We start from the raw sequence: 19,609 nt of genomic DNA on the forward strand, positions 1-19,609 counted from the left end.
TCTTTCACTGGCTTAGCTTGATTTTTTTTTCAATGATCAGGTCCAGAATTTCTTCACATCTGCAGAATGAAAGGCTTTTTGTTAAGGTTGCAGAGTCTATTGGGTTTGTTCACCAAGGAAGTCTTGGCCCAACGAAAGGTGAAGCTTACAGAGATAATGATAGAATCTCTGTGAACGATCCTGTTCTTGCTGATTTTATATGGAACTCTGGGCTCAGCAACTGAATGATTGTTTCTTCCAACTTGAGTGAATGAAATTGCACTTGGTTCCACTTTAATCTCTAGAAAAGCAGGTGCATCAATGCTGACATAGTAGGTTGAGTTGGGGTCGCCAACATTTGGAACATTCCTATGGAAATTTCCCTTGATTTATTACCATCTTCTATACGTAGAGATAAGTAGGGGTAGTTAAGGTCCCATGCCCTGCCAGGCTTGGTGTTCCTGCAATTGCAGCATACAAGGACTATGCAAGAATGTACCAAAAACTAAACAAGTTTACTTTTAATCTCATAACAAGATCAAAATTACATAAGAGTTATGAATGGGGAATCACACATATATAGTAAGAAAAAAAGCATTAGAGTATGTAAAGAAGTTCTGAAAACTATATAGCTAGGAGGTTAAAGTAGAACCAAGTGTGGGTGCTTAGCCTATGCAAAGAAGCATTAGAGTATGTCATGAGTGCAGATTTAATTGCCGCAGGTGACCAGCGTGGGTGCTTAGCCTTCACAATAGCTGCTGCTCCTGTTATATACGTGTGGGCTGTTGAGAATATATACATCCCACATGGGAAAAATGGAACCTTGTCTATGGGTTTATAAGGGTCTTTTGCAACAGGTGACCAAGCCGCAAGGATATCAACACCCGTTGAACGAGGTCAGGCTGTTAATTTTATTTGAGAACCCACACTTGTGAGAACATATATGAAAGGAGTAATGTTTATGGTGAAACAAAGTGATGAATTTCAATCCTAGCAAATCCGCAAGGATATCAACACCCGTTGAACGAGGTCAGGCTGTTAATTTTATTTAAGTACCCAAACTTGTGAGAACATATATGAAAGGAGTAATGTTTATGGTGAAACAAAGTGATGAATTTGAGTCCTAGCAAATGCTGTTTACCTATAGAATATCTGGCACCATTAGGTTAGGTCCTCTGGATGAAAAAGTGGGAACATATGATGCGTGTAGATCCTTCCATGTTTCAGTAACTAGAATACTTCTGGTCTTCTACACCAGTCGAATACATATATATCAAATAGGGTTTGCTCGAAGACAGAGCATTATTATTTTGTTCCTTGCTCATGTCCAATATCAGCAGAGATGTTGGTGTTGGTTTTCAGAAGATAACACAAAACTGTGCTATATATTATTCACAACGCATCACTGGAGGTCCGATGAACAATCTAGTCTCTACCTGATCTGAATTACTAATTGTTTGGCTGCGGCTACTTGGACTACTATTCATCCAGTTATAACTTGCCGCCCCAACTCCTTTTTCTTGAACTAAAGGTTTCTGACAAGGCCTTGCACCACACTGATTAAGAATATCATATCAATTAGTGCAGACAAGAATGAATCACAGACATGTTTATCTGTATGTTAAGCAATTGACTCACCCTTGTGTGTAGTTTTGCATTCTCTCCTAAGAGAAGCCTCTCCTGGTTTTAGGGCACAAATTATGATAGATGGTATCAGAACGGAAGCACCACAAAACTAAAACAAGCATCAACTTATAGTTTGTGGTATCAAGTTTACCTTTGCTTTTACTCGTTCTATCGGCTCCATGAATAGCTGAGCCTGAAGGAAGCTAACACTTCCAAGTTAGGTATCTTGAAGGAAATGGGCAGGAAAAGAAAGAAGCAGGTACCTTTCTCTCTCGTACAATGCGCAAGCTTCGGTCGAGCTGGCTACTCATCTGATTGAGTTCTTGAGCAGAGCAAGAATCCAAGTCATGTCCCAAAATCCTCCTGAAAGATAGAAATTTTAGACTTTAGGAAATCCTAGTCTTAATGGAATGTCAGATGTGAGTGCAAATGTACATGAGATGAAGAGATTAAACTAAGTCACAAACCGTTGAGAAGCTTCTAGGATCTCGATCTTCTTGGTCATGTCAGCTGATTCATGCTTCGATTGCTACATTTGCACGATATTACTATCAGTTAAAACAGGTGACACAAATAAATTTTCTAACAAATGAAAAGCATATGGACAGTTGGATTACAGTCATTACAAATCCTAACCCGTCTTGGTCAATTTGTGTTAGAGATATCTATCATTTTAGGGTTGAAAATCTTGAAATCTCGGAGACTTTTAAGCTATAGTTACATTTAAATTTTTAGACTTCCATTATTAAAGTTTTCAGACTTTTAAGCTCTCCACGCATCACACACAATATCAAACCTAACACCTTCACAATAATAGTTTACAAACACTAGTGTACCAGCTATGTAAATCTATGTCTAATTGTTGTATACAATGAAGTATTACTAATTGGTTATGCTTTTGGCTCCCCTTTCAATTAGCTTTGAGGGGTTTTAGATGAAGTTTTATGACTTAATGTGTGTAACTATACCTCTCAAATTAAAATAAAAAGAAAAAGAAAAAGGTAATACGATCCCCCCGTTGTAACATTGTCTTGGATTACCAAGCTACCAAAGACTAAATTAATCAAATCAAAAAGGTCTTATATAAGTAAGTAATTAACTAAATGTAAAAGGACCTTTGGTAGATGTTCAAACTCAGAAAAGATGTGGAGAGGTTCTTACCTGCATATACTGTTCCATTTCAGTAGTGTTGGTTAGCGCACCTTTTGCATGTTTATGGTATTGTTTTATAGTCTTTTGCATGCTGATCCATCCATCCAAAACACATAATGGCAAATCAAATAAAGCTGATATGGTAAAGTCATGGTACGTTAATATTTCTCATACATGTATTATTTTTATGTAATATTTATCACATTAAAGACTCATGTGGTAATTGGAAAGAAGTCCTCATCAAGGTAAATAAGGTTCTTGTTAGAGTAAAAGTATGTAACTAGAAAAAAGTCTCCAATAAGGTAAATAAGGTCCTCGTTAGAGTAAAATAAGTTCTCATTTGAGTAAATAAGTCCTAAAAGTGGTAATTGTAGTAAGTTCTCATTTGAGTAAATAAGTCATAAAAGTGGTAACTGTATATATGTCATATGCAACATAAAATATAATTTCCTTTTCTACCTTTAATAAGCTGCGGTACTTGGAAAGGAAATCACAATGAATATTCACCAATAAATCAATCTAATTGCCAAACAAATCAGTATCATTCTAGGCCTGTATTAAGCGAGCTTTCTTGGACTGTAATGAGTTGCAGTACTTGAATAGGGAGTTGGTTGTTCCCCCGCCAATATCTCTATTGTTAAGTGTTTGTAGTCTGTAACTTATTCATGGATGTTGATCTAATGCATTCAGCTTTTAGTTTTTTTTTTTTTTAAATCAATATCATTCGTCATATAACTTATCAAGGTATAAGGCAATTATGTAAAGATTTTATTACATGAGCATTATGTTATTGAACGATTTTTTTACAATGTAATAGTTTGTTTATATTTTGACCCCCCTATATGAAATTTCTAGCTATGCCATATCAATCTAATATGAAGATTAAGAAACAAAAGAAGGTTAAAATATATAAAGACCTCAAGCTAGTACAGAAATACCAAATAAGCTTCTAGCATCTTTTGATGAAGTAATGTGTGTCAAAAGCTTGCTCATAGGGTTCAAAATTTGGCCCTGAAGGGTTGATTTTCTTCCTCTAAATAAATAGAAGCTAAGAATGTGCATATAAAAGGATGATCTTACACATGAATGCATAGAAACTTTAGACTGCAGCTCAATTTTTATCATGTTTCCTTTTAGTGAGTAACCTATATCGATCGGTTATAGTAGCCATGCACACTTGATGATGATGAACTAGCTAGTCATGACTCATGAGAAAGTACTGGTTATAAAGATTTATGCAAAACATAGCATATGTGGCAAAAGTATAAGGTGGTCTTATTGACAATGGAAACTCAAAGACCCAAGCAAAAACTTTCAGCATAAGGGTTGCATGTGTAGGAAGTTGTCCATGAAATGATGGATTTATATGATTTTATTGGGACAAGATTTGTTCATACATAATCAGAACTTAACCGCATAGACATCAAAACGAATTTAGACATCATACCGGTCATGAACTGGTATTATATGAAGAAATGCTGAGTCGAAAGCATGAAACCTAATTCAGTGGTACTACATAAAATCTAGACAATTGAGTTTAGCAGACATGACATAATACTTCTTCAAATCTCATAAACTAAGTGTTATATGAATTCATTAATTACTTTTCATCTAATATATATAGTACTTGATCTTAATTAATCAAGATAACCATATGCAAATCAGTACTGACAAATGCATTTTACAAGTGGATGACTTTGGGGAAAATCAATGAAATTGAATTTGCAGCTGGTGATGTCAAACTCTCATAAAAAAAACAATTGTTAACCTCGATGGAATAGAAAATCAAAGGAGGAACATAGAGAGTTCCAACCACCAAATGAACTGAATTGAAGGAAAAAGGGGCCAGAAAGTTTATAAAAAAATTACAACTTAACTAGAAATTAGTTAAAACTCAAACCAATCCTATTGCATCTACTCAGATGTACTTGATCTACTAGAAGTCCACTAGCTACTGATCATCACAGTGCTGCAACCCTCATATCAATACAAAGTACAACAAGCCCATAACTTTTGTGCTTAGTACACGCTAAAGTTTTTATGTCTATATCTATTTGAATTTGTGTTCTTCTGAGAATAATTTAGATAAATTAAAGAGTAATTCCTTAGGGGGTTTAAGTTTCAAGAATAATTTAGATAAATTAAATATGAAACGTACTTAGAGCTGGAAAACTCGTAGAGCCTGTTTTTCTGAGAAAAGACGATGACTGCAACTTCTGCATCGCAAAGAACCGAAAGCTCATAAGCCTTCTTCAACAGCCCGTTTCGACGTTTCGAAAAGGTTACCTGCCTCCTTGTCGCATTTTCGATTCTTTTCATCTCAATCTTCCCTCTCACCATCTCCTATACACACATCACAACATCACCATCAGATCCCTAAAATTTTCCCAAAAATTGATAAACAAAGTATTTAGAAAAAAAAAAAGGAAAGAAAGAAAGAAGAAGATCGAGTTAGAACCTGGCCGGATAGTCAAAACCCAGGAAAGGTTTAATTGATCAGCCCCCAAGAAAATATCAAACTTTGGTGTAATCAAAACACAAATCTCAGAGATGAAACCCAGAAGCAAAACCCCTAAAACTGGACAACTTTAGGTTTCTAAAAACAGAAACCAAGAACCCAGTAAGCTAACAAGGACTGCTAAATTTACACAGATATGGAAAAACAGATCAGAAACCCTAGAAATAGATGAGCAGTGCAGAGAACCCAAAGATGAAACAACTTTTTATCGTTTTATCCGATAGTAGAAGTGTCGATGTTGTACCAACATCTTTATTCTGAGGCCACACAAACCTTTATTTCCATATTCATCAATACCTTCCTTCCATTATTCTCCATGTCTTTCTCTGCTTCGCAAGTGCCTACTCCACAAAACAACAAATATATAATTGTAAGCAAAAAAGAGAAAGAAAGAAATAAACAATTCAAGGATGCTCGAACCTCTCTCATTCTCATTGTTTATCTTGTTTTGGCAAAGATTTAATAAAAAAACAGAAACTCTCAACAGTCAGTTGAAGAAAAGATTTGTTTTGGCAAATTTAAATGTTTAATAATCTACATCGTACAATGACGTGCGTGAGGGGCCAATAGGAGCGTGCCAGCTAGTTGTCTGTTGTCAGCACCCAGTCCTCATATCACTCAATGAGAATTCAGACCAAAAAGAAAAACACCTAATCAGAAGCGGCCTTGTCACGTGGCTAGCCTTTTGTGGCACTCGTCTTATTTTTTCTAGCTTTTTTTTCTTTCGTGTGTTTTTGGCTTTCGTGTTTTTTTTTTTTGAAAGGGGTTTGGAACCCAGCCTAGCTGGGAGGCTCAGCCCCACGCCCGATTCCATTTATTGAAGTAATACTTTGCAACGGGGGGGACATAAAACCTGAACCCCGTGCTACATTAGAAAGATTACAAACATCCTCATAGAGAACATCCCGAATAATAACAGGAGTTTCATCTAACCATACATCAGAAATGTAATTAAAACTAGCAAGGTGCGCTAACCTGTTGGCTACACCGTTTGCTTCACGGAAGATGTGACTAACCTGAATTGAGTGAAAAGATGTCAAATATGACTTACAATCATCAATAATACGCCCAATTTCAGATCTATCTTCCACATCACGCTGTAGAGCAGTAACAACAAGGGAGCAATCGCTCTCAACATCAATAACGGTCATGTCCTGATGGATCGCCAATAAGAGCCCAGCCCTACATGCTTCAGCCTCCATATGTAAAGCAGATGAAGCATGTGGGAAATACCGAGCCAGAGCTGCCAAGCACATACCATTTTCATCACGTATCACAACTCCCACTCCACCATCACCGTAATCAGCCCGGTAACTCCCATCCACATTCACTTTCAGACGCCCACTAGGAGGGTTCTGCCATTTGGTCTTTTCCCTTCTACCTTTCGCATTTCCATGCACATGAAATTGCTGATATTCCTCAAGAAATTTACTAGCCCACTGTGCCGCATTAGAGGCACAGAAGAAACTCTCGTTCCACAAGACATTATTTCTTTCAGACCATATGACCCAGAGTGCCATGAAAAAAGCACAACGTTGATTACCATCCAATTTTTCAATGACGTTCAACACCCAATCCTCCACACATGAAGCAGCCACATTCTTGGCCAAAAGGCCCAATTTGGTACACACCCAAAAGCATGTAGTAACATCACAATCTCTGAACAGGTGTAATCCATCTTCTAATGCATGATTACAGAAAAGACAATTACTATCAAGAAGACTAACCTTATGGGAGAGAGCTCTTCTTGTAGGTAAAATGCCTCTGAGTAGTCTCCAAATAAACACACGCACTTTGGGTGGGATGTTGGCCCCCCAAATTATCTTCCAGTAAGTGGCATTAATTCCATAAGACCCATTTGAGCTAGAAGCCCGGTCAGATCTACCATCATCAAGGCGGGCCACATGGTATCCACTTCTCACTCCATAGTTTCCTCTCTTGTCATAGTGCCACACAAAGCTGTCATCTGCTCCTCTAAGGCTTAGAGGGATACTTGCAATTATGCCAACTTCCATTGGTGTAAATAAAGCTTCCAAAAGTGGAATATTCCACTCATAATCGTTCTCCACCATTAAGTCACATACTCTCAATTCTTCATAGCCCAACGCTGGAGAGGAAAATGGTTTGAAATGTATAGGTAGTGGTACCCACGGATCCCGCCATGCAGAAATATGAGCTCCGGTGCCAACCCTATATCTCACCCCTCTACGCAAAAGATTTTTGCCATGCATGATACTACGCCATGCATACGAGGCCCCTTTAGTCACTTCAGCATCCAGGAAGTCACATCGTGGGAAATAGCGAGCTTTATATAACTTAGCTATCAAAGAATCCGGTGACTGAAGAATCCTCCAACCTTGCTTCGCGAGCAAAGCTTGGTTGAAATGAACCATGTTTCGAAATCCTAGCCCGCCTTCTGTTTTGGGAACACACAATCTCTCCCAAGCCAACCAGTGGATTTTTTTCTCATCAATCTTGTCTCCCCACCAAAACCTAGCCATAAGACGGTGCATCTCAGAACAAAGATGTTTGGGGAGTTCAAAACAGCTCATTACATAGGTCGGAATGGATTGCACCACTGCCTTCAACATAACTTCCTTGCCAGCGGCGCTCAAGGTTTTCGTGTTTTTAAATTCACAAATAACCAAATGACTTTCTGCTTCAAAAAAAAAAAAAAAAAACCAAATGACTTTAAAAAGAGTGCGATTATTGCAACTCTATCATTTTCTTAGTTCATCCTACAATATTTAAATTATTGAAAGACCACATTATCAAGTGTAAAATGACTAATAAGTACACTAATTTTTAAAAATCTAAATATGTAAGAAAAAATAAATACATAAGTAATTAATTAAACAGAAATATTACTTAATTTCTCATTGGATAACATTAATCTTTATCTTCTCCACCCAAATTTGAATTTACTAATATTTTTTTTTCTTTTTGTTGTCTCTTCATCCTTAATTCGTTATTCACTTCACAAAACTATTAGTATTAACTTTATCAAACTCTTTGCAATACCCTTTATGAATACCAAAAGTGAAAATTAAAAAAAAAAAATCAATCTCTTCTTCATTGCTTATCATAAATTTACTAATTTTTTTACATGGATTGAAATAAAGGGAAATAAAGAACATTGAAATTGAAAGAAAAAGTAAAAAAATGAAAATAAATCAGATTATGATTTAATTGAGAGATTTCATTAAGAATATTTATTTTTTAATTGGATATGTCATATAGGGTGAAAAGAGAAATTGATAAGATAAGTAAATTTAATAATTGACATTAAAATATAGGGTGAAATAAGTAAGTAGTGTAAAATAATAGAATAACAATAGCCGCACCCCCTTTAAAAATTGACCCCAAAAAATGACTTCAAAAAGAATACAATATTTAGGAAAGATCTCTTGGCAGCAGATCGAACATGGAAGAGAATTCCTCGAAGAACCAGATCCATTTCCATTTGCTGGAGACAGATATATGAAAGTATATATTCAGATTGGCTGTCCATCATATTCGATTTCTGCGTCGCTCTCGGCTCGCATTCTCGGATGAGTCGGATCACAATCGTCTTCTACCTCGAGATTTGTGTCTTTATTTGTTTCAGCTTCGTCTTCATATTTCTGCATGTCTCAATCTCCCTCTCTCTTTAATCGCAGATTTCTTGTTGTTGGTTTGCAGATCGATCCCCTCTCTTGTGCGATTTCATGAATTGAAGTTCAAGTTCCGATGTTTTACCTTAATTTCCCTATTTTGTTCATTCAATTTTATCCATTTAATTCAGTAGCTTTTGTTGAATTTGATTGTAATTGACCTAAGTAAGATCAGTTGTTTCAGTTGGTTTGGACGTCTATATGACTTCTTCAGTGTGTAACAATAGCTCTCAAGTATTTGATTTAAAAACCTACAGAATAATAGATCCAAGGAGTACAATTGGAAGTTATAATATAGCTATGAGTAATAGATAAACACATAAAACTTATAAGAATATGCTGCAATGTTTCAATAAATAGCTTGTTTTTCTGTTTTGCTATGTTTGGAACTTGAAACAGATTCCTATAGAAATCAGAATGTGAGCATGCTGCATGGTGTTTTGGTATGATTATCATCCTGGATTGATTGAGTAAGAACATATACAGTTCATTTTTCGGCTATTGAAATAGTTTAGTTTCTTTCGATCAGTTTTCTGCAATGCTTGTCTATTATCTACTGCTTTGAAGGTTTTTAATCATATTGTGAAGTTTGGAATCATTGCTACCATTTATGCAATTTCTGATTTAGTATCAAAAGCAAATGAACATGGATTTCGGGGTGATTTCATTTCAGGGTGGCACTTTGTGGTTCTAGAATTTGTCTGAGTTACCTCATGGTGTTTCAGGTCCCATGTTTCCTCTCCTGATTGCTAAATGTGTAGTTGATGTTTGTCTGTTCGACTTGCAGATTTCTTTCAAGGCATCTTCTCTCAAGACAATGAAGGGTGTGTTTGGCGTGTTTTTCTGAATGAGGATTTTTGGTGTAGATTGCTGCTGACATGCATCTGCCCAGGCTGCTTTTGTGTGACGGTTACTAGGAGACTAGAATAAGAATGGACAAAGAGATTTGATATCTTATAATGTCTCATTCTCAATGTTTATTCCTGAGTAAGAACAAAATGCTGTTTTTTGCACTTGCTAGTGTGTTAGCTCTTAGAAGTGCAATCATTTACAACTAACCTCTTAACACACTTTCTTCCTTTTCTTTTATTTTATATTTTTGTTAAATTGCAATTAAAAAGAGAAAGAAAAAAAAATCTGCAACCGCAGACTTACTGTTAAAAGAGAAGTTTGAATAACTACTCCCACTTTTGGATTAATATTTTTAATTTTTGTATTGTTAATTATCATCATGTCCTTCATCTACTAAATTGCTTATTTTTCGATTTTGATCAAAGAGGGGTAATTGTTGTGATTTTAAAATTTACCCTTAAGCCTTATTGGCTTAATTAATACTGAATTACTGATAAGTTTTGGACTAATTGACATAATCTGATGGAAGCAAACGCCGCTCTGCTCCAAAAACCTAAAACCCTAGATCGGGCTTCGCCCTTTGATTATCACGTCTCCGGCTATCACCGACACTGGAGTCGCTTCTATTCCTCGGCGATGCTCGTCGGCGTCTTCTATTAGGGTGGTGCCTAGTTGTTTCACTGGCGTAGCTAGTTGTTTTCAATATATGCAGGTACAGAATTTCTTCACATCTGCAGAATCAAAGGCTTTTGTTAAGCTTGCAGAATCTATTGGGTTCGTTCACCAAGATAGTACAGTATTATCATCACCATCAAGATAGTACAGTACTATCTCCTAGTCAACCTGAACTTTTGGGATTTTATGTGAGTTGCAAAGGGATGTACGTTTGATGCATGCTCATCCTATAATCGTGTTTTAGCATACGTGCTTTTCTAAAATGAGGAGAGTGCCGCATTAGATGATCGAGCACCTGATTAGAAGAAGCAAATGATCGATTCATATGAAAAGATAGAATGGTCTCATTCTTGTCTTGTCTAGATAGATACGATATTTGAATTTATCTAATCTAGATGTATCATTTATCTTTCTAAGATATGAATACTTGAAAATAATGCTATTATTTTAGAAACATCGATACAAATAGAGTCGATACCGAGTTTCACAGATTAAAAAAAAATAATAATAAATAAATAAATCACTTTCTATAACCCGAGAGAAGAAAATTGATAATTGGCCCAGATAGAATTAAGGGTGAAAGAGAGGAGCGCCTGGTGGGCTTAGAGTTTCACTGACGACTTTTCTGGGTTGTCTGGACTCTGGACATATTGAGACGATTTGTAATACAGTGAAAAACATAAGCAGCTACATTATTGAATATGGGAAAGGAAGAGATTGATAGTGTAAGAGAGACTTAAAAAGAGTGACAGGTCCCATCCTATATCAATTTTTTGCATGCCAAAACCATGCTGCTTGTAACACATTATTGAGAGAGAAGAAAAGAGACTCAACCCCCAAAATTAATTTTCCTCCTTGCATATCAGACTGCAAATAAGAAGGAACCAAGTTCCAACATCTTTGTATTTTACCTTGGTGTATAGGTCGATCCTAGGCCTATAGGATAATAATGATGCCAACAATTTTAGGTAAATCCTAGTCTTCACACCAGAACAAATGATTAAAGGATTGTCTTCAGTGTTCAGTTTCCAGTCTGCAGTTCTGCACAGCACAATAATAGAACTCATTCAAAGCAAATTCAAATCAATCCAAAAAACAAAAGAAGCTAAAGTGAAAATCCCCAATCAAGGTAATACATGAGTCCCAATTAGTGTTTGATCTTGAATTTGAGTCGGTCCAAATACATGAATTGAGTTAATTACACTTGCATTAATCAGATACATGCAACTGGCAAGGCTTCTGGTCCTCTGCACCAGTCAAATACATATATATCAAACAGGGTTTGCTCGAAGACAGAGCATTATTATTTCTTTCCTTGCTCATGTCCAATACCAGCTGAGATGTTGGTGTTGGCTTTCAGAAGATAACAGAAAACTGTGCTATATATTATTCAGAGTGCATCACTGGCTGTCCGATGAACAATCTAGTCTCTACCTGATCTGAATTACTAATTGTTTGACTGCTGCTACTTTGACTACTATTCATCCAGTTACAACTTGCCGCCCCAACTCCTTTTTTTTGAATTAAAGGTTTCTGACAACGCCTTGCACCACACTGATTAAGAATATCATATCAATTAGTCCGGACAAAGAATGAATCACAGTCCTGTTTATCGGTATGTTAAGCAATTGACTCACCTCTGTGTGTAGTTTTACATTCTCTTCTAAGAGGAGCCTCCCCTGGTTTTAGGGCACAAATTATGATAGATGGTATCAGAACTGAAGCACCACAAAACTAAAACAAGCATCAACTTATAGTTTGTGGCATCGAGTATACCTTTTCTTTTAGTCGTTCTATCTGCTCCATGAATAGCTGAGCCTGAAGGAAGCTAACACTTCCAAGTTAGGTATATTTGGTTGAAGATAATGGGCAGGAAAAGAAAGACGCAGGTTACCTTTCTCTCTCGTACAATGCACAAGCTTCGCTCGAGCTGGCTACTGATCTGATTGAGTTCTTGAGCAGAGCAAGAATCTAAGTCATGTCCCAAAAGCCTCCTGAGAGATATAAATTTTAGACTTTAGGAAAACATAATCTAAATGGAATGTCAGATGTGTGTGCAAATGTACATGAGAATGAAGATCAAACTCAGTCATAAACCGTTGAGAAGCTTCTAGGATCTCAATCTTCTTGGCCATGTCAGCTGATTCATGCTTCGATTGCTACATTTGCAGGATATTTACTCGGTTAAAACAGGTGACACAGATAAATTGTCTAACAAATGAAAAAGCATATGGACAGTTGGATTACAGTCATTACAAATCCTAACCCATCTTGGTCAATTTGCGTTAGAGATATCTATCATTTTAGGGTTGAAAATCTTGAAATCTCGGAGACTTTTAAGCTATAGTTACATTTAAATTTTTAGACTTCCATTAATTAAGTTTTCAGACTTTTAAGCTCTCCATGTGGATTTGACGCATCACACACAGTATCAACCTAACACCTTCACAATAATAGTTTACAAACACTAGTGTACCAGGCATGTAAATCTATGTCTAATTGTTGTATACAATGAAGTATTATTAATTGGATATGCTTTTGGCTCCCCTTTCAATTAGCTTTGAGGGGTTTTGGATAAAGTCCTCTAACTTAATGTGTGTGTATCTCTCAATATCAGACTTAATTAAAATAAAGACTAAATACTAGTTACTCCTTATACTTTATATGTAAAAACAATTCGGTGCCTCACATTTTAAATTAAACAGAATAGTCTTTATTCTCTCAATTCTCACATAAAAGATCCACTCGGTCTAAATGGTCCGTTATTTGGCTAACGTGGAACACATTTGTACATCAACTCAGCACCACGTAAGCCAAGTGGATGATAAATTATCAAATATGCCCTTGCTTCTATTACCTTTGTTTTCAATCAAACCCTAAACCAATTACCCCAAAAAAATCCTAAAATTCAACACCAAATCGGCGGGCTAGGAGTGAAAATGGGCAGAGGTGTGGACTAATTGGAGGTACTTGGCCCTGGTGAACTTGCAAAACGACGCGTTTTGGTTTTGGGTGAGGAAGAATGGATTTGAGGGAATGAGTCGTTAGGGCGTCCAAAATTTGGGTTGTTGAAGCCCTCGAGCATGGTTTTGCTGACGAAGGACTCAAATGCAAAGCAGCGATGGCTCTATTTCAAGCACTCTGCTTCTTGTTCGATGAACTTGATGGCTGTGTCGAGGTCCCAACTCGCAGATTACATTTTCCTGATCATCAATTTCACAAAGCTTCAAATGGATCTTAGCGCCGGCTGCTGAAATTGAGCAAAATGGGTTGCCGTTAACTTCGAGAGGCAAAGATTAAGAGAGGGTCGCTGGACTTGAGCTTGTATTTGAAGGACTGATTGATCGGAGTTGATTTGGGTCTGATTGATCGGTCGGCCGAGAGTGAAAGTGGGCAGAAGTGGTGGCGGCAGAGGGAGGGTTTCAAGCGGCGGCCGAGGAGGAGGTGGTGGCTCAATTTTTGTGGAGTCTAGTGGCTGGTGGTGGTGATGGAGGAATAACTGTTTTTGGGTGTGAAGAAGAATAAGGTAGGAAGAAAAGAAAAATAAAAGGAGTAAAAGAGATTAAAAATAAAAAAACAAAGAGAAAGAACACATAATTATATTGGACAATTCACCATTAATATGACATTTGTCAAGCTAAGTTGGCGTGGATGGATTGCCACGTCATCCACTTAACGACACATTTAGACGGATAGTTAATGGAAGAGACCTATTGGTGTAATATTGAGAGAATAAGAACTATTTTTTTTTAATTTAGAAGCCGAGTACTGAACTGTTTTCATGAGAGCCCTTCTAATGAGAACTATTATAATGAGTACTAGTTGAAGACTTTTGTGTTAGACTCTTTTTTCGATCACATTTCTACGAATCAACCGTTAGATATTTATGTGTTAATAATTTATGCAAATTTTCAACCAAATTGAAAATCGTTAAGACATTCATAATTGTGATTTATCAATTATCAACATGAACGCTTCATGCTTGATAGATTTGGTTCGTCCATTGATTTGATCTAATTTAGTACCTTAAAGATTATCAATTTGGAGGAAAAATTTTAGAAATGATCTACTCAAGCATACATAAACATCTAACGGTTGATTAAAAAGTCATCAACTAGTCCTCATTACAGTGGTTCTCATTAGAATGGCTCCCTTGTTTTTATATCTAAAGTATAAGGAGTTATCCTTAAAATAAAAAGAAAAATAAAAAAATAATGGGTAAAAACTCTAAATGGTACCTAAGCTATTGCGAAAGGTATTTTTTCGTACATACGAATTTTTTTTACCCCAAATGGTACATGAAGTATTGCACCGTTACTAAATATAGTACCTCCGTTAACTTTTCCGTTAGGGTAAAATCCTCAAATGGTACCCAAACAATTGCGAAATGCACTTTTTGGTACCTACAAATTTTCAGAGAGTCTAGTAGTACCTGTAGTATCTCTCCGTTAACCCTTTTAGTACTTCCGTCAAAATTTACAGATATCCAAAAATACATTTTGCAATAGTTTGGGAACAATTTGGAGTTTTTATCTAAAAAAGTATATGCCACGTAGACGATTTTAACGGAAAAGTTAACGGATGTACTATATTTGGTAACGGCGCAATATTTCAGGTACCATTTGGAGTTTTTACTAGGGGTGTGCAAAACATGGTACAAACCGGCCAAAATCGACCGATAAATATGGTTTGGTTAAGGTTTTTTAATTTTAAAAATTGAAAATTGGTTCAATACCGAACCAAACCATTTATGAACTGGGTTGGTTTGGTTTCTCTTGTACTTAAACCGCGGAACCCGAACCGACCGGTATGTTTGAAACATAAGAGAAAAAGTTTTTTTTATATATATATACACATAATAAATATATATTCATTTGTCCGGTTTGTTCTAAGTAAGTTTTAAATATCCAATTATAACTTTATTCTCAAATGATATACTATCATACTGAATTCAAGGCTCAAAGGCCTAAAACCTTAGTATATAATCGCTAAAATTTTTTTGATCCTTTCATATCACATCTCTGATCTCTCAATCTCTCATTCTTTGACCTTTAATACTATCATATTAAGCTAGTATTGATGACTGAGTTTTTAAATAAGTGAATCACTTTGAATCTAATTTAGGTTTTAGTTTTGGACTATATGTTTTGGATTTTAATTATTGAATTTTAAATTTAGATAATTTAATTCATAAATATCATGTTAATATTATATTATTATATAGGTGAAAACCGTCTAACCGACCAAACTAAACCATCTTTAATTGGATTGGATTGGGTCGGATTGAGCTTATTTTTTTTGATGACCGGTTTCCAAAATGCCTAAACCGCTCACTTTGGCATAGAGATGGTTTGGAGTCAAAACCGATCCAACCCAATCCGTGTGCAGCCCTAATTTTTACTCACAAGTAATACTATCCTCTGCTGTAAAATTGTCTTGGATTATCAATTTACCAAAAACTAAATTAATCAAATAAAAAAGGTCTTATATAAGTAAGTAATTAACTAAATGTAAAAGGACCTCTGATAGATGTTCAAACTCATAAAAAGATGTGGAGAGGTTCTAACCTGCATACACTGTTCCACTTCAATAGTGTTGGTTTGCACACCTTTTGCATGTTTATGGTATTGGTTTATAGTCTTTTGCATGCTGATCCATCCATCCAAAACACATAATGGCAAAATCAAATAAAGTTGATAAATCAATCAACTGCAACACAAAATATAATTTCCTTTTCTACCTGATAATAACAAATTTACCTTGAAAACAACAATTAATGTTACTATAAATCCATATCCTAACATGCATACAAAAATCATTCTACCAAAAACAAGACTTTCAATTATATAAATCTAATAAAAATTACCATATTAGTTAATAACTAGACCATGCAAATTTGAGCAAATAAGAAAAAAGACAACAAAGTAGACTTATATCAATCTAATATGAAGATTAAGAAGCAAAAGAAGGTTAAAATATATAAAGACCTCGAGTACAAAAATACCAAATAAGCTTCTAGCATCTTTTGATGAAGCAATGTGTGTCAAAAGCTTGCTCATAGGGGTTCAAACTTTGGCCTTTGAAGGGTTGATTTTCTTCTTCTAAATAAATGGAAAGCCAAGAACGTTCATATAAAAGGATGATCTTACACATGAATGCATAGAAACTTTAGAGCTGCAACTCAATTTTTATCATGTTTCCTTTTAGTGAGTAACCTATATCGGTTATAGTAGCCACACTTGATGATGATGAACTAGCTAGTCATGACTCATGAGAAAGTACTGGTTATAAAGATTTATGCAAAACATAGCATCTGTGGCAAAAAGGACAAGGTGGTATTATTGACTATGGAAACTGAAAGACCCAAGCTAAAACTTTCAGCATAAGGATTGCATGTGTAGAAAGTAGTCCATGAAATGATGGATTTATATGATTTTATTGGGACAAGATTTGTTCATACATAATCAGAACTTAACCGCATAGACATCAAAACGAATTTAGACATCATACCGGTCATGAACTGGTATTCTATTAAGAAATGCTGAGTCGAAAGCATGAAACCTAATTCAGTGGTACTACATAAAATCTAGACAATTGAGTTTAGCAGACATGACATAATACTTCTTCAAATCTCATAAACTAAGTGTTATATGAATTCATTAATTACTTTTCATCTAATATATATAGTACTTGATCTTAATTAATCAATATTACCATATGCAAATCAGTACTGACAAATGCATTTTACAAGTGGATGACTTTGGGGAAAATCAATGAAATTGAATTTGCAGCTGGTGATGTCAAAGTCTCATAAAAAAACAATTGTTAACTTCGATGGAATAGCAAATCAAAGGAGGAACATAGAGAGTTCCAACCACCAAATGAACTGAATTGAAGGAAAAAGGGGCCAGAAAGTTTATAAAAAAATTACAACTTAACTAGAAATTTGTTAAAACTCAAACCAATCCTATTGCATCTACTCAGATGTACTTGATCTACTAGAAGTCCACTAGCTACTGATCATCACAGTGCTGCAACCCTCATATCAATACAGAGTACAACAAGCCCATAACTTTTGTGCTTAGTACACGCTAAAGTTTATATCTATATCAATTTGAATTTGTGTTCTTCTGAGAATAATTTAGATAAATTAAAGAGTAATTTCTAAGGGGGTTTAAGTTTCAAGAATAATTTAGATAAATTAAATATGAAACGTACTCAGAGCTGGAAAACTCGTAGAGCCTGCCACTCTGAGAAAAGATGATCACTGCAACTTCGGCATCGCAAAGAACCGAAAGCTCATAAGCCTTCTTCAACAACCCGTTTCGACGTTTCGAAAAGGTTACCTGCCTGCTTGTCGCATTTTCGATTCTTTTCATCTGAATCTTCCCTCTCACCATCTCCGATACACACATCACAACATCACCATCAGATCCCTGAACTCTTCCAAAAATTGATAAAGAAAGTATTTAGAAAAAAAGAAAGATCGAGTTGGAACCTGGATAGTCAAGACCCAGTCCCCCAAGAAAGTATCAAACTTGGGCGTAATCAAAACACAAATCTCAGAGATGAAACCCAGAAGCAAAACCCATAAAACTTGTCAACTTTAGGTTTCTAAAAACAGAAACCAAGGACCCAGTAAGCTAACAAGGACTGCTCAATTTACACAGATATGGAAAAGCAGATCAGAAACCCTAGAGGCTAGAAATAGATGTGCAGTGAAGATGAAACAACTTTTTATCGTTTTATCCGATAGTAGAAGTGTCGATGTTGTACCAACCTCTTTATTCTGAGGCCACACAAACCTTTATTTCCATATTCATCAATACCAGCTTCCATTATTCACCATGTCTTTCTCTGCTTTGCAAGTGCCTACCCCACAAAACAACAAATAATTGTGAGCAAACAAAAAAAAAAAAAACTGAGAAAGAAAGAAATAAAAATTTCAAGGATGCTCGAACCTTTCATTCTCATTGCTTATCTTGTTTTGGCAAAGATTTTTAAAAAACGGAAACTCTCAACAGGCGGGTGAAGAAAGATTTTTTTAGATCTTTCTTTTTCGCTTTTCCAAATTTAAATGTTCAATGAAACATCTAATAATCTACATCGTACAATGACGTGCGTGAGGGACCAATAGAAGCGTGCCAGCTAGCTGTCTGTGTCAGTGCCCAGTCCTCCTCATATCCCCCAATTAGAATTCAGACCAGAAAGAAAAATACCCAATCAGAAGCGACCTTGTCACGTGGTTAGCCTTGTACGGCAAGTTTTTTCTAATATTTTTTTTATTTTTTTGTGTTTTTAAATTCACTCAGAACCTAATGACTTTAAAGTTTAAAAATTGACCCAATAGACAATGATTTTAAAAAGAATACAATATTTGTGAAAGGGCTCTTGGCGGCAGAGCATGGAAGGGAATACGAGGAAGAACCAGACCCATTTTCATTTGTTGGAGACAGATATATGAAAGTATATTCAGATCGGCTGTCTCGCAAGGTCAGTGGTGTTTGTTGCAATTATAATATGTTTTTGAGTAAATTTTACTTTTTAATCGAAATATTATATTAGTAACAGGTAGACCGATCGAGATGAATAAATTATTTGATGTTTTGACTGCGTTATACTAAAATTCCTATTATACAACTACTTTGTTTTAGTGCATAATTAGTGGTTTCGAGTAAAAGATTTGTATTATTTTCATAGATGGATATTGAGATGAAAAAAACTTACATGCTCGCTTGGTTGGTTGTTTTTAGAGTCCTACAATAAAACTCATATCGTACAAGTACTTTATTTTAGTATATAATTAGTAGTTTCGAGTAAAATGTTCATATTATTTTCATAGGTTTTTTACACTAACAGTGTCTGAACACTTGGAGGACTTTTAAAATGATACCTGAACTCCCAATGTTATCAATGTGATACCTGGACTCATTTTTTTTTATCAATGTCATACCTCCATTAATTTTCTGTCACAAAGCCGTTAAAATGAAACATGTGCTACGCATGTGACTTGATTTTCAAGGGTAAAATTGTATTCTTACACCAATTTTAATTTTTTTTTTAAATAGAAGATGTTTTACTAATAAAATATAATTAATTTTTTTTTTTTTGAAAGGTAAAATATAATTAATTAATATAATTATTATTTAATAAA

General features: G+C 35.4%; 2 protein-coding genes across 19 annotated transcripts; both read right to left on the minus strand.

Moving 5' to 3' along the window:
• Positions 1-1,159: 1,159 nt before the first annotated feature.
• On the minus strand, positions 1,160-18,528 carry LOC133714729 (MADS-box protein AGL42-like). 18 transcript variants are annotated; one of them, XM_062140972.1, is made up of 10 exons: positions 5,696-5,764; positions 5,549-5,616; positions 5,216-5,353; positions 4,916-5,100; positions 2,767-2,848; positions 2,073-2,134; positions 1,869-1,968; positions 1,757-1,798; positions 1,618-1,659; positions 1,160-1,535 (listed from the first exon to the last, which is right to left on the minus strand). In XM_062140972.1, the coding sequence occupies exons 4-10, from the start codon at positions 5,095-5,097 to the stop codon at positions 1,368-1,370; spliced, it is 678 nt and encodes a 225-aa protein (XP_061996956.1). In that variant the 5' UTR covers positions 5,098-5,100; positions 5,216-5,353; positions 5,549-5,616; positions 5,696-5,764; the 3' UTR covers positions 1,160-1,367. The 18 variants fall into 18 exon arrangements, with proteins under 18 accessions (XP_061996956.1, XP_061996959.1, XP_061996946.1 ...); XM_062140975.1 differs by lacking the exons at positions 5,216-5,353; positions 5,549-5,616; positions 5,696-5,764 and adding exons at positions 17,954-18,069; positions 18,236-18,327; XM_062140962.1 differs by lacking the exon at positions 5,216-5,353 and having other exon boundaries at positions 5,696-5,776.
• Positions 6,200-7,668, minus strand: LOC133716967 (uncharacterized). The gene is made up of 2 exons (XM_062143594.1): positions 6,251-7,668; positions 6,200-6,203 (listed from the first exon to the last, which is right to left on the minus strand). The coding sequence occupies exons 1-2, from the start codon at positions 7,666-7,668 to the stop codon at positions 6,200-6,202; spliced, it is 1,422 nt and encodes a 473-aa protein (XP_061999578.1).
• Positions 18,529-19,609: the final 1,081 nt, after the last annotated feature.

Source organism: Rosa rugosa, chromosome 6, assembly GCF_958449725.1.
Source record: "Rosa rugosa chromosome 6, drRosRugo1.1, whole genome shotgun sequence".
NCBI lineage: Eukaryota > Viridiplantae > Streptophyta > Magnoliopsida > Rosales > Rosaceae > Rosa > Rosa rugosa.

What these genes read in the sequence shown, in the direction of transcription:
- LOC133714729 (XM_062140958.1), bottom strand. Translation starts at nt 5,710, where the DNA reads ATGAGAATGAGAGAGGTTCGAGCATCCTTGAATTGTTTATTTCTTTCT. An exon ending in TACGAGTTTTCCAGCTCTAA is followed by an intron (nt 2,849 to 4,915) that starts GTACGTTTCATA and finishes TGGATGGATCAG; the next exon opens with CATGCAAAAGACTATAAAAC. An exon ending in AAATGGAACAGTATATGCAG is followed by an intron (nt 2,135 to 2,766) that starts GTAAGAACCTCT and finishes GTGCAAATGTAG; the next exon opens with CAATCGAAGCATGAATCAGC.
- LOC133716967 (XM_062143594.1), bottom strand. Translation starts at nt 7,668, where the DNA reads ATGGTTCATTTCAACCAAGCTTTGCTCGCGAAGCAAGGTTGGAGGATT.